Consider the following 15,697-nt stretch of genomic DNA (forward strand, 5'->3'; position numbering starts at 1 on the left):
GAATTTTTTCACGTCTTTCGTGTTCCATCTTCGATAACTTTTCAACACGTGTATCCTGATGAAATTTTTACCTCTAGGTAAACAATCCTTCCAGATCAAAACGCTGTCATTAGCTCCCTAGCACAATAATTAGAGGCCCCAAAATGACACAGTAACTACTAACTAGAAAAAGCAGCCATACAAATTGGAACAGTCGAATGTAATCAAATATCTGCACATTGCTCTTGACACTACGCATAACGACTTCTTTTGTCACTTTTATCCACTATTTACATCACCGGGGCATTACTCTCCTCAATTCAGTGTACAAAGTTCTCTCTCGCATCCTGTTTCATAAACTAAGGCCGTCGCAGAAAACATTTGTTGGCGAATATCAGTTTTCGAGAGAAATTCTCCACAACAATGGACCAAATGTTAACCTTGCGACAAATCCTCGATAAATTCCGAAAATTTAACTTGACTTCAAAGCGGCGTACGATTCAGCTAAATGAAATGAGCTGTAACGGATGCTTAAACATGGTTTTCCAATATAACTGACTAGGCTGATACGTGCTACGCTTGATGGTTCAAAATCAAGCGTCAGAATAGCGGGCGAGACATCGGACTCGTTTGTGACGTTGATGGTTAAAAGCAAGGTGACAGCCTATCGAATTTGCTATTCAACATTGTATTGGAAGGTGCTATTCGAAGGGCAGGCGTGCAGAGAAGTGGTACATTCATCACGAAATCTCACATGCTCCTAGGTTACGCGCATGACATCGATATCATCGATGTTAGGTTGTTAACGAGGTTAGGTTAGGTTGCTTGTCATAAACTCTCCCACTGTAATTCACTGTTTCTCTCCAGCAAGACCCAACACTTTAGGTATATTGCGAAGTCCAGCCTTCACGATAAGCCAAAACTTATCACTTGGGCGAAGTTCCGCGAGTTCGGATGGTTGATTTCTTTTGTTGAAAAACAGTCTAATAAGCTCGCGCGTAGCGGTAAACCGGCTAAAACAACATAAACAACGCCGTGAGACCGCAGCCGGAAGGCCAGCAGTCGCTACTGGAGGCACTCGTCGTGGCAGATTTACCCGTTGCTGCACTAGCAGATGGTCTGCCAAACCAAGACCGTTTTGGCGAATTAGTATACGTTCTTTTTCCTTGTCGCCTCATTAATGGCCAACCGTAAAACTCCTACCTAAGATAACTACTGTGTGTCCGCCTTGATGTAAGCCTCGTCGTCAATTGCGTTTCGTAAGCGTTTTGTCAGCTTTTCGTCAACCACTCTCGGTACAGTTTCGTGATGCGGGTTTTGGTCACTATATTTTGTTTGTATTTCCAGTTTGGTGCCTTCCGGACCTTGAAGATGTGGATGACACCATGTTTTATTGTTTTTTGGACGAACCAGATGGAAACATCATGGAAAAACTGTTAACTAACCGGCTTGTAAACTTTTTCTGTGCTAATAATGTTCTGTACAAGTTTCAATATGGTTTCCGGGAAGGCTGTGGAACATCAACCGCCATTATAGAGCTTGTTGATAAGTTGATAGAAGAAATTGACGACAAAAAAATCGTAGGTGGCTTATTTATTGATCTTAAAAAAGCATTTGACACCATAAATCATGAAATTCTATTAAAAAAACTTGAGCGATATGGAGTTAGAGGAGTCGCTAATGACCTGATAAAAAACTATCTAACAAACCAGAAACAATTTGTTGCTATTAACGGTGTTCATAGCACTTTACGATCGATTGACATTGGAGTTCCGCAAGGTCCTCTATTGTTTTTGGTCTTCATTAATGATATTGGAAACTTACAACTTCAAGGCATACCTAAACTGTTCGCGGACGATACGGCATTGTTTTACCCTCGCGCTAATGTTCAGTCCATAGTAAAAGACATAGAATCGGATTTATCAACTCTTATTGAATTTTTTAATGGTAATCAACTCTCGTTGAACCTATCGAAAACAAAATACATGCTTTTTCACTCGTCGCGAAAAAAAATCTGTCCTGATCCGCTCGTCGGCAATTTGAGTATTGAAAAAGTTGTGTATTTAGTACTGCATTTAGACTCTTGTCTTTCCTGGGGCACACATATTAAGCATGTATCCAGCAAAGTTTCGTCGCTATGTGGGCTTATGAAAAGAGTACGCTGCTTCGTGCCGCATAAATCATTACTAAAATTTTATTATGCGTGTATCCACTCTATATTTCAGTATTTAGTCATTGTCTGGGGTCACGTTGCTAAATCAAAACTTAAAAAGATTCAAACCTTGCAAAACAGATGTATAAAAATAATTTTCAATTTACCGCATTTATTCTCGACGTATTCGCTTTATACGAGCTTAGATCATAAAATTATACCCATCTTAGGATTGCGCGACTCTCAAACTGTCATGTTTGTACATAATGCCTCACATGACCGAACTTTCCGTAGTAATATTATATTTACGACCAGGCGAAACTATCCCTATACTCGACATTCGAATGAGTTATTAAGAAGCAGAGCATCTACCAACTTGGGTCTACAACGTATCACTAATTATGGTCCATCAAAGTACAATTTGCTTCCAAATGAAATAAAAACAATAAGAAGTAGTGTCCTTATGAAAAGCAAGCTAAAACAGTATATAATAAGGAAGGTAAAGGTAGGTTGGTAAACGGCCGGATAATGCGGAATATAGACACCATAGTGGTCGTTAGCCTCTTATCTAGCAACTCCGATCCCGACCTCCTCGTGGTACCAGCCGGAATACGAGCAACCTTAGCGGAGATCGGGTAACCAACCCCGGTGGAAACTAAGGTCGTATACTAACCGGGAAGGAGGTAGTGAGTCTCGGCACTATAAGATGGCAGCCCCATCACGAGACTCGGTAATGTTGCCCCAGTACGGCTACACACCTAAACAACACAAACTAACAACATTCAAGCATATTCGGAGCGGAATATTCGGCATCGACCTAGGCGACGGAATAAGGACGACGAATGGAGACTCGGGACTTGGAACTGCAGATCGCTAAATTTCGCAGGTTGCGAGCGGGTGCTGATTGAACAGCTGGAACCCCGCAAACTCGGTATCGTAGCTCTGCAGGAAATCTGTCGCAAAGGAGAGAAGGTATGGAAGATACGTGGCGGAAAGGCCCAGTTTTACCAGAGCGGTGGCGCTACCAACGAACTGGGAACGGGATTTGTAGTGCTGGGCGGAATGCAGGATCGCGTGATAGATTGGAAGGCGATCAACGAGAGAATGTGTGTATTGAGGATAAAGGGTCGTTTCTTCAATTATAGCATCATTAACGTGCACTGCCCGCACGAAGGTAGACCCGACGATGAGAAAGAAGCGTTCTACGCGAGGCTGGAGGCAACGTACGACAGCTGCTCGTCACGGGACATCAAGATCGTCATCGGGGATATGAACGCCCAGGTCGGAAGGGAGGAAATGTATAGACCGGTGGTAGGACCCCATAGCCTGCACACCGACACAAACGATAACGGCCAACGATGTATAAACTTCGCAGCTTCCCGAGGCCTGGTGATCCGAAGCACCTTTTTCCCGCGCAAGGATATCCACAAAGCCACCTGGAGATCACCTGACCAACGTACAATGAACCAAATTGACCACGTTCTCATAGAGGGCCGGTTCTTCTCTAACATCACGAACGTACGCTCCCGTCGGGGTGCGGATATCGATTCTGACCATTACCTAGTAGCAGTACATGTGCGCTCAAAGCTGTCCACCGTATACCGGACACGTCAAAGCCGCCCTCCTCGGCTGAACATCAGGCAGCTAGATAACCCACAAGCTGCCGAGAACTACGCGCGAGTACTGAATGAGGCACTGCCTTCTTCCGAGGAGTTAGGTGCTTCAAACCTCGAAGACGGTTGGGGCAGAATACGCTCGGCCATCGGAGAGGCCGCTACCGCGGCACTAGGTATTGAGCCTCGGAGTACACAAAATGATTGGTTTGATGGGGAATGCCAACAAGCGGTGGAGGAGAAAAAAAATGCTTGGAAAAATTATCTAAGTATTGCCACTAGAGAGAACCTGGCCAAGTACCGACGAGCTAGGAACAAGTTGACCACGATCCTGAGGAGAAAAAAGCGCCAAAAGGAGGACAGAGATCGTGAAGAATTGGAGCAACTATTCCGAGCTAATGACACGCGCAAGTTTTATGAGAAGGTGAACCAAACTCGGAAGGGCTACACACCGAAACCTGACGTGTGTAGGGACGAGGGAGGGAATCTAATTACAAACGAGCGCGAGGTGGTCGACAGGTGGAAGCAGTTCTTCGATGAACACCTCAATGGCGAAGTCGCAGAAGGAGGCGGAACGGAAATTAACCTTGGAGCGCCCATGGAAGATAGTGATGTCCTAGCACCTGATCTCCAAGAAGTCAAACGAGAAATCAGGTTGCTGAAGACCAATAAAGCCGCTGGGAAGGACCGCTTACCGGCAGAGCTTTATAAACATGGCGGAGAAACGCTAGCAAAGGCTCTATTCTGGGTTATTTCGAGGATTTGGGAGGAGGAAAAGCTACCGGAGGAATGGATGGAAGGAGTGGTTTGTCCCATCTACAAAAAGGGTGATCGGCTAGACTGCTGCAACTATCGCGGTATTACGCTGGTAAATGCCGCCTACAAGGTACTCTCCCAGATCCTGTTACGCCGGCTGTCACCGATAGCACAAGGTTTCGTAGGGAATTATCAGGCGGGTTTCATGGGGGCTCGCGCAACTACGGACCAAATTTTTACTCTCCGACAGATCTTGCAGAAATGTCGGGAGTACAACGTGCCCACGCATCACATCTTTATTGATTTCAAAGCAGCATACGATACAGTCGATCGAGACAAGCTATGGCAGATAATGCACGAATACGGTTTTCCGGACAAACTGACGCGACTGATCAGAGCTACATTGGATCGAGTGATGTGTTTCGTACGCATCTCGGGGACACTCTCGAGTCCCTTCGAGACGCGACGAGGGTTGAGACAAGGTGACGGTCTATCCTGCATGCTGTTCAACATCGCTCTTGAGGGGGTGATCCGACGAGCGGGCATTGAAACGAGAGGCACGATTTTTACCAAGAGTAGCCAACTTCTAGGCTTTGCAGATGACTTCGATATCATTGCCAGGAACTTTGCGACGGCGGAGGCAATCTACGCCAGACTGAAAGCGGAGTCTAGGAGAATTGGGCTAAAAATAAATGCGTTGAAGACCAAATACATGAAAGGAAGAGGCTCAAAGGAAACAAATGCGCGCCTCCCACGGACGGTAACCGTTGACGGCGACGAACTAGAAGTGGTAGAAGAGTTCGTGTATTTGGGATCGCTGGTGACCGCGGACAACAACACTAGTAAGGAGATCCAGCGGCGCATCCAAGCGGGAAATCGGGCCTACTTTGCCCTTCGTAAAACGCTACGATCAGGAAGCATACGCCGCCGCACGAAGCTAACAATGTACAAAACCATTATTAGACCGGTAGTTCTTTATGGACTTGAAGCCGTGACGCTGCTTACGGAGGACATACGCGCCCTTGCCGTGTTTGAGCGGAAAGTGCTGCGGACGATATTTGGCGGAGTACAAACTGAAAGCGGAGAGTGGCGGAGGCGTATGAATCACGAGCTACAGGCACTGCTTGGGGAGACTCCCATCGTACATCTAGCGAAAGTTAGCAGGCTACGGTGGGCCGGACACGTCGTAAGGATGCCGGACGACAGTGCGACGAAAACGGTCCTCTTCAACAACCCCACCGGCACCAGGAACAGGGGGGCCCAACGTGCACGATGGCTCGACCAGGTCGAAAGTGATTTGCGACTTCTGAGACGACTAGGAAATTGGCGACGAGTGGCCCAAGACCGAGTTGAATGGAGACGAGTGCTTGAAACAGCACGAGCCACCCCGGCTCTATGCTGCTGAAGAAGAAGAATAAGGAAGGTAAATGAGTATATTATTTAACGTGTCAACCATTTATACATGTAGGTTTTTTTCTGGCTTCTGCTAGTTTTTTCCCTGCATCTCGATTATATAGTAGTTTAAGTAACTTATCTGTGCCACAAACGACTTCACTATAAAGCTATATGCTTTTTTTGTTTTTTTTTTGTTTTGTTTTACAGTTTTACGTGAATCCCTTCGAAGGAACTAAGTTCCATTGGGATCTCACTTTGTTTTTTTTGTTTAGCTAAATACTCCGCGTTGTTATTTTCTTATATTTTATTTTTTTGTATGTGTCCACTACCAGGGGGTTCTCATTATGAGCTCTTTGGTGTGGGAGTCAGTGGAGGGTATTAAAAAAAACATTCACCTTTTTTACCGACTCGCGAATCGAAAGTTTCGATTGACGCTGAAACAGACACTACACATTTCAGGCTGTTTTTCGGTTTCCTGCCAGTTTGTATGGCACCCTTTAATGGACACCGTCGAATGATGGATTTCCAGATGTTTTCCTATCCATCATTCAGAAATATTGTAGATTACACTCAGCTTTGCAAATGTTACATAGGTACCTGCATTTTACAGATACGTATTGCTTCAAAAAGGCAGTACAGGGCATTGAGCGTAACTGAGCGCAGCAACCTTGGTTGAACGACCTTGTGGACTGTGTTTGGGTAATAACTGACTCGTATTCGCTTGTCCCGTACATATCAATCCCACTAATAAGAACGCTAATACGAACCACCTTAATGGAGTCTACGTAACATATGGGAATCAACGTAATCCAACATACAACTCGTGATCTCGTGGTCGGGCACCATGCAGAAGTAAAGTGTCTTCGATAAAGTTGTTCAATAGAAGACGTTTCGAAAGGAGGGCAGTAGTTCAGAATTTCCACGTTGTAGCCAATTCAATTTTTAGGTCAATTTTCATAAGCTAAACAGACTTCAATAGGGACGTTGCAACACTTTAACGGCCGTCCTTGTTGGAATCATTCTTATTCAAAAACCGCCTTGTTTGGGGGACTGCTGTATATCCAGTTGCATGGCCTTAATATGAAATATTTTGCCTAAGATAATACCTATGAAAATTACACTAGCCTCAGAAAGCTCATTGGAGTATGTGGCTTACGGTGGGTGAGGTAGTTGCGGCATTCTCTATGATAAATATTCATTGGAACAAAGTAGCACAATAGAAATGAACTCTGCTTTTTCTTCTATTCACAGGAAACCATGCGCCGCGGGACGGTACAGGTGGATCTGGGTGAGCTGGAAGGCACGGTTAAGTTCGGTTGGATCAAAGGAGTGCTGATGCGTTGCCTGCTGAACATCTGGGGTGTGATGCTGTTCCTGCGACTCAGCTGGGTCGTCGGCCAGGCAGGAATCATACAGGGCGTGGTGCTAATCCTGATCACAACCGTGGTGACGACAATTACGGCTCTCTCGATGTCGGCGATTAGTACGAACGGGGTGATCAAGGGCGGCGGGACGTACTACATGATATCCCGCTCGCTGGGGCCCGAGTTCGGTGGTTCGATCGGATTGATTTTTGCGCTGGCCAATGCCGTTGCGTGTGCTATGTACGTTGTTGGCTTTTGTGAGTCGATGACGGATCTGTTGGCTTCCTTTGGGCTGGAAATCATTGACGGTGACGTGCAGGACATTCGAATCATAGGGTGCATTACGATTGTAATTCTGCTCGGGATTGTCGTTGTCGGAATGGAGTGGGAAGCGAAGGCCCAAGTGGTGCTACTAATTATACTCCTTGTGGCTATCGCCGATTTTTGCATAGGAACTCTTATCGGACCAAAATCCGATACAGATATAGCAAAGGGATTTGTTGGATACAATGGTAAGATAATTCGTTGCATGTTTTCTGTGCTACTGAGCTAATTTGTATTTTCGTTTCAGCGTCACTCCTCGTCGAAAACCTTAGTTCGGACTACCGGACGGTTAAGAATGTCAACCATGATTTCTTTTCCGTGTTTGCTATTTTCTTCCCGGCAGCCACGGGTATTTTGGCTGGAGCCAACATAAGCGGCGATTTAAAGGACCCTTCAAAATCCATCCCGAAGGGCACGATTTTAGCTATTGTTTTAACCTCTTTATCGTATGTTGGAATGGCTATTATGGCTGGAGCTACGGTGCTTCGTGATGCTACGGGAAACGTAACAGACACGTTAAATGGATCGTGGAGCTTTGCCGAGTGTGCTCCCGAGCAATGTGAATACGGACTGCACAACTCGTTCCAAGTAATGGAGATGGTATCTGCTTTTGGACCGATCATCTATGCGGGTTGTTTCGCCGCAACCTTGTCTTCAGCTCTAGCAAGTTTAGTGTCCGCACCGAAGGTGTTTCAGGCACTTTGCAAAGATAAGCTCTATCCGAAGATCGGATGGTTCGGCAAGGGATTTGGTAAAAATAACGAACCCGTTCGAGGCTACATATTGACGTTTGTGATATCGGTGGCGGTGATTCTAATCGGTGAGCTGAACTTGATTGCTCCTCTGATTTCAAACTTCTTTCTGGCGGCTTACTGTTTAGTGAACTTCAGCACTTTCCATGCAAGCTTAGCGAAACCGGTCGGTTGGCGGCCGACATTTAGGGTTGGTATCAGTAGGCTCACCAAATATTCTATGACACTTACGCTTTTTTCTATTTTTCAGTTCTATAACATGTGGCTCAGCCTTATCGGTGCTATTCTGTGCATTGCAGTGATGTTTTTGATTTCCTGGCCAACGGCATTGATTACGTTTGCCGTAGTGTTAGCCCTGTACCTGTTTGTGTCTTACCGTAAACCGGATGTGAATTGGGGTTCCACAACGCAAGCTCAAACCTATAAAAATGCCCTCCTCTCCGTTCAGCAGCTTAACAACGTGGAAGACCACGTCAAGAACTACCGTCCACAGATACTAGTCATGTCCGGCCATCCCAGCACTCGACCATTGCTGGTCAACTTTTCCTATCTGCTTACGAAGAATCTATCCCTCATGGTCTGCGGGCATATCAACAAGACGCAAACATCTCAGAAATATCGCAACTATCTGCAGCGAAAAGCAACCGATTGGTTCCGGCGGCACAAGGTAAAAGGATTCTATGCCTATGTGGACGACAATGACTTCGAAACTGGAGCTCGAGCAGCGATGCAAGCCAGCGGAATCGGAAAGCTGCGACCGAACGTTCTGCTGTTGGGCTACAAGAACGATTGGAGCAAATGCGACGCGGTTGAACTGGAACAGTACTTCAACGTGGTGCACAAGGCACTGGATATGTACTTATCCGTAGCGATTTTGCGCGTTGCCAAGGGGTTGGACTACTCGCAAGTGCTAGGGGAAGAAACCAGCGTCAAACATATAATGGACACACCCCGTTCGCTGGTCCACAACGATAGTACGAACGATCTGGATGGGCAGAACAAGATCAGTTCGCTGCACGGCAGTTGCGATTCGTTGAGTCGCAATTTGTCGCAAGGTGAGTGATGATTGTTACATTGCTTGTTCGTTGTACATTCTGTATATAGCACATCAAACATATGCAAGATTTACAATATGTAATGCATCATCTTATTATAGAACGATAAATGAGCTGTTGAAACCACTGGTGTGTCCAGATCTTGGTAGAATGTGGGGTACAGTAGAACGGTTTAGTTACTGTATTGATACAATGTAGCTTTGATTTGCATTTAATTCTAATGCACTTAAACATATTGTAAGTGTTTTCTCTAAGCTAGCTCTAAGCTTCTAAGCTCTTTTTCAAATACGGGTCGTTTTTGAAGACCTTCCCTGTTTTCCGGAGTTTATTCTCCATGATCGCCCAGATTTTTTTCTTGGCAAATTTGTCGATCTTCTACTTCCGGAATTTCTCCGGAACGTGCAGGCGGGACTTGTCGACGAAAACTTCCAGACCGGGGATCTGCTTGGCGTCCGTTTTAATATACGTCTCTTCGTCCATTACGGTGCATTTCAGCTGCACCAACCACTCGCGGTACAGCTTCATGACGCGAGATTTTGCCACCGTATTCTGTCCATCGCACAGTGGGCAGAATCGACCGAAAAAACGGATCTTTTTGTTTCCGCTGTTTTAACAGGTAAAAAGTGACATTTCTTATGTAAAAAATCACGAGAAATCGATTGGTGATGAACTCAACGCGCGGAAATGACGGGAAGTAGCCTGTTTTGCCCCATTAACCCCTACTTTCTAAGAGTTTTGAAAAGAAAAATGTAAAAACTCTCATCTATAAATTATTATGTATGGCATTAAACTTTAAACAGATGGTGAAGCACATGCCCCAGCGTATCCGATCCTAGACACGCCAGTAGTTGAAACATCAAATAAACAAAACTTGCTGTCACATCTACTATTTTCCAGTTTTAGTGAAATGAGTTACAAATATTTCCTCCATTCATTATCTGATTTTTCCATGTATTCCATTCACATTTTCATGTTTTCATTGCTCATAAACTCATATGCTGGACACAAAAAAAAAATATTCTAAGAACTGTCGGTCGGCATATGAAAGTTCCGCTTTTGATATATTGTTTTGTATATATTTTTCCATTCTCGAGTTTCTATTATCGTTTCCATTTCCTAGAATATTTTTCATAACCATGTATATTTGAATTAAATCCACTATTTTCATTCAACATACCAGTTGCACGACCTCTGATTGTTATTCAATTCAAATTTTCTCTTTTTCTATATATCATTCACCGCTCGACAAAAACCCACGACGAAATTGCATGTAATGTTCGTGGAACTCCAAATCAAAAAAAATATATTTACGGCACCAAATGCAACCCCCGGGGAACACTATGCAACCTTCCCGGCCGCACCACAATTTTTCCGCTTTCCTATCGCGTCTGACATGCATGTAATCAATCCCGGCGACACAATATGTTCGGACCGGGATTGAAATTCCGGACGCATCTGACCGGAAAATCCGAAACCACCACCACCACCACCGCTGCAGCCGAACGGAACAATGTACGCGAAAAGAATGAGAAGAATCTCAAAGGTAGGTCAGCATAATTAATTTGATGGAATTACCGCAATATTACCCAGCAACACGTGATTTGGGTGGGCGCGCGCTTGAATTACATGCAATTAATTACTGAAGAACGGTTGTAAACCAGCATGTATCCTGGCATTCTCATTAAAGTAAAACTAGTTCAAAAATATTTTCTCTTTAAATGCAACTAGGTTGCTGATTGGCAAACTTTAACAGTCTGGTTATCCGCTTTTACGAAAAAAAAATGCAACAGAATGAATCGCCCTTCATTAGACGAAAGACCATCCTCGCTGTTGGGTCGACCGTATCCGATTTCAATTGAACCGCCAATTGTAGCGAAGCAACGATACGGACGTGTCGAGGAGAGCAGCGAGTGCAAGACTGCTGGGAAAATCCTAACACTGTTATTTTTTCTTTCATTCCATACAGCCAGCAGTACCAGTGACTTGACAGTTGGAACACCTCGCAACCAAACCGTTTCCGGTATGCCCGATCCAATGGACATCAATGCCAAGCTGCTTAACGTAAGTTATTTTTAACTTCGTGTTTTTTTCGCTGCCCAAAAAAATGCTACCCTTTTATACGTGAAATGCTTAAAATTTTCCACGGGAACGGTACCTGGTTCTCGGCATTGGATAGCATAAAAAAGAAAGGTCAAAGTTCTATTCTACCGATTTGATTGACATACATATGTATTTTCTGATGTGCTTTTGCGGTTTCGGAGCGGTGCCCCATGAAACATTAGCTTGGAAAATGCTTTCAACCATTTCTTGTCATTGCTTTTTCTGTACTGCTGTACCATAGCAAAAATATACCAACCTATAGCATGAAATAAATCTCAATCGCTTAGGGTCGGCCATTCGCAATTTTAGAAGGAAAACGGTGAACCGAATGGGAACTCGAAAATAAATACGTTGCATTAGTATTCAAACAGACAACAACGCTAGCAGCGGTCAAGTACAACCGGAAGACTATAATGATGAATGGAAAGAAATTATTTTAATTTCAACTATCAACAATTATGAAACCTTTTTTTGATACATCTACGCCTGACTGAAAGTGTTTGCTCTCTTTAAAACTTAATTTTTTTACCAACAGTTTCGACCTTGATAAAAAGTGGACATTTGAATAGTAGAATAGCTTTCTTCAGTGCTCTGTGTCATATTCCTCAATCACAGAATTTATCAAGATCAATAAACATCGTTACCTAATCTTTGCTAGCCATTCCCGGTGACTGACCAAAACGTAGCCATGACGATAACAATTCCCCGCAGTCATCCTATTTTTGCTTAAGAATACGTAACTTGATCCGATGTTACCGAGTTATCGAACAGGGGTTACTTGTATTCTCGGAATGGTTGTGGAATTGTTCATGGTAATGTCAATCGATAAACTTCAGTACAATGATGGCTTGCTAAAGAAGAATTTTTCAGGTCGCTTATGAGAACAATGAACAAAATTAGCAAGTCCTAATGATGTTCACGGCCGGGAGCACAGAAAGAACAGCAATAAAACTTGACTTGATTATGAAGTCAAGTAGCTTTTTATCGGAAATTTTCTTTGTTGAGCGCACCTTTGAAGGATAGAGTAAAAAGTGTGTAATCAACCGTTGCCTCAAACCAAGAACAAATAATCTAATGGGTAAGGGGTTAGGGCACTGTAATTCGACCTATGAAACCAACGCATGGCCAACAAATTGCCATATATCGTCCAAATAGCACTGTTTTTTCGAAAATATGACAGAATAGTAGAAAAGGATGTATATTCAGCTAACATTTAAAAGAAAATAAGTGTACGATGTATGTTTTTTACACATTTTCTCGTTTCAATTCAGTATCCCATTGGGCTAATTTTCGACCCCTTGTTTTAGTTTTCGACCCTTGCGTGTTTTAATATTCGACCCAAGTACAAAGCAATGTATTTTAAATGTTGAGGATTGTTGAAATTGATGAATTTAATGCAAAAAAATAACTGCAACATTTCTGTAATACACTCAAGTACTCTTTTTACACGGTTTGTTTTTCCGAATATTGAGAACGGGGCTATTTAGGGACCATTCATTTATTTCTCAATACGTTTGGGAGAGGCCCGACATTCGTCACGTATTTTGTAAATGGTCCCTAAACTGCACCGTTCTTGAGTAATCGAAAAAGCAAACCGTGTAAAAAAGACTCGAGTGTATCACATTGGTATTATTTTCTCCTTTGAATGAATAGATGGAAAATATTTGAAATGCAATCCTGAGAAACGCCTGAAATCATACAATTACTTTCGGATCTGATTACTTTCTACTTCCATGGCTTTTGAACGGTGGGTCGAATAATGAAACAAGCGGATTTGAAAGCCTACAGCAGGTTGTTTCGACCGGTCTAAATCTAGAACACAAACAGTTTCGTGTTTCAATTTTCGTGCTTTTTTAAGCATAAAAAACAAATATGCGCTGCAACAAAAGAAAATTTGTCAGAAATATTGCCTTTTCTTTGTATAATATCAAATGGTACGATTGGAATAAATCAATAAAATGGTCAGTTTGCAACTCACGTAGGGTAAGGGATCTAGTTTTCGACCCTGTGCTAGTTTTCGCACCATTGCTGAAACATTCATCAAATAAATTCAGCAGGAGGAACTGGAATTCGAGTGTTTTCTTTTCGTCTAGTGAAAACAGCTGCGGAATTAAAATTTCCATAAATTGTATATACTAGGTCACTGCATTCTTCCAATATGTTATTATACAATTGATTGATTGATTAATCAGCTCCAGGCCGTGGTTTCCTCTGCTGTATGAAAAAGTCGTCTCCATTCCACTTGGTCCATGGTCGCAATTCGCCAGCCACGTAGTCAGTGTAGAGTCCGCAGGTCGCCTTCCACTTGATCGATCCATCTTGCTCGCTGCGCGCCCCGCCGTCTCGTTCCAGTTTGATCTTTATTGAGAACTTTTTTAACCGGCTGTCGTCCGACATCCTCACGACGTGCCCAGCCCATCACAGGCGACCGATTTTTGCGGTGTGAGTGATTGACGTTTCCCAAAGCAGCTGATGCAATTCATGGTTCATTCGTCTCCTCCACGCTCCATCTTCCATCTGCACTCCGCCGTAGATGGTGTGCAACACCTTCCATTCGAAAATACTAAATAAAATACTTGGTCCTTCACGAGCATAGTCCATGTCTCATGGCCGTAAAGGACTACCGGTCTAATCAGCGTCTTGTAGGTTAGAATAATCTCATGTTTATAGTCTTGACCTTGAAATGCGGTCATGGCTGCCCTGGCGGGTGTTGTGGGTTCGAATCCGGTTATAATCTCAGATAACATCAGAGAAGAATTTACCGTCAATTAGAATATGGTCAAAATCAGAATATGGACAACACACAGCCATTTTGTGTATTTATGTTCTGTAGAGCGTCAGTTTTCTGTGAATTGGCAAACTACGGGACTTCAGCTGGCTATGTAATGCGCAGAAAGCCTGATTCGTTGCTGCAATTTGTTGTTTTACTACACGGTTTACATGGTTACCACATGTCATGAGCGTACCGAGATATATAAATTCCCCCACACTTTCATATCATTCCCCATCCAGCTCCACCTCGGCGCTGACATCATTTAAACTTCTACGTTCGCTGCCAGCAACCATTGCCTCCATTTTGGCGGTGTGAATTGTAAGTCTCAATCTCGTCTCTGCCAATTTAAAAAGCCTAAAGGCCTTTTTCACTGTTCCATGAATGATTCCGATGATATCGACATCATCCTCAAAACCGAGAAGCATGTGAGTTTTCGTGATGGTAATCCCGTCCCCCACATTTACTTTTCGTATTGCACCTTCTAAGACAATGTTGAATACCTAGCAGATTAAAAAGCATACATCCCCTTGCTTCAGTCAATCCAACGTTACGAAAGCAGCTGAGGCCTTACCCGCTATTCTGACGTATGATTTTGACATATCTAGCGTCGAATGAATCAGCTTAACTAATTTCGTCAGGAAACCATGTTCTAGCATTATCTGCCACAGCTCATTTCGTTTGACTGAATCGTGTGCCGCCTTAAAGTCCACAAATAGATTCCGCTAGCGGTCTCAGTCTTTAGAACAGGAAATGGTAGAATTGAGCAATGGTACGCCCGATAGTTTCTACACTCGAGTCTATGTGCTTTTTTGAAAATCATCTTTTAAAATTGGTTCTTCTACCCAGGTTCTGACAATGATCCGATGCATTGTTTCATTTAGCAACGCGCTCCCTGCTTTTAGAAGTACAGCCGGGCTACTATCCTGCCCAGCAGCCTTATCGCTTTCAGTTCACTAATTGCTCTTTTAGCCTCCTCCAGTGTTGGTGACTCCACAACTTGGTCATCGCTCATAATTTTTATCCAGTTCCTGCTATTCTACGTATTTACGTCTGAAATGCCTCCTTCTATCTGGCTATTATCGCCGTTTTGTCAGTAAGCAGTTTGCCAGTGATAAGTTCTTTTTCCGCAGCTCTAGTCTCTCTATACCTTTCTCCGTTCTGACGTTTAGCCGCAGTGAGCATGCGGCTCCTGGCCTGCTTCTTCTCATCTGTCAGTCTCTAGCATTCTGCATCAAACCAGCTATTACGCTCTCTTTCACGCGTCGTGCCCACCAGCCACCACTTCACTTGCAGTTTTTTCTATGGTACCATGGAGGTTTCTCCACGGCCAATATCTTCCCTTTCTTCCTGATATGCTACGATTCGTTTATCAAGTTTGATGATGTATTCCGCTATTGCGCCAACTGCCGTCAACGGCTCGATGTTAAAATGTAG

At 43.7% G+C, this 15,697-nt stretch overlaps 1 protein-coding gene across 3 annotated transcripts in view; it reads left to right on the forward strand.

Moving 5' to 3' along the window:
- The window catches only part of LOC128744436 (bumetanide-sensitive sodium-(potassium)-chloride cotransporter), a 112,013-nt gene that overhangs the window by 89,119 nt on the left and 7,197 nt on the right, over positions 1–15,697 (forward strand). For all 3 annotated transcript variants that reach the window (XR_008412388.1, XM_053841456.1, XM_053841457.1), the window contains exons 5-9: positions 7,147–7,771; positions 7,831–8,525; positions 8,586–9,390; positions 10,889–10,933; positions 11,357–11,451. Coding sequence is in view for 2 of the 3 variants with exons in the window: in XM_053841456.1 (XP_053697431.1) it covers positions 7,147–7,771; positions 7,831–8,525; positions 8,586–9,390; positions 10,889–10,933; positions 11,357–11,451 (2,265 nt within the window). In the remaining variant the exon portion in view is untranslated. The remainder of the gene's footprint in view (positions 1–7,146; positions 7,772–7,830; positions 8,526–8,585; positions 9,391–10,888; positions 10,934–11,356; positions 11,452–15,697) is intronic.

This window comes from Sabethes cyaneus, chromosome 3 (genome assembly GCF_943734655.1).
Source record: "Sabethes cyaneus chromosome 3, idSabCyanKW18_F2, whole genome shotgun sequence".
Classification (NCBI taxonomy): domain Eukaryota; kingdom Metazoa; phylum Arthropoda; class Insecta; order Diptera; family Culicidae; genus Sabethes; species Sabethes cyaneus.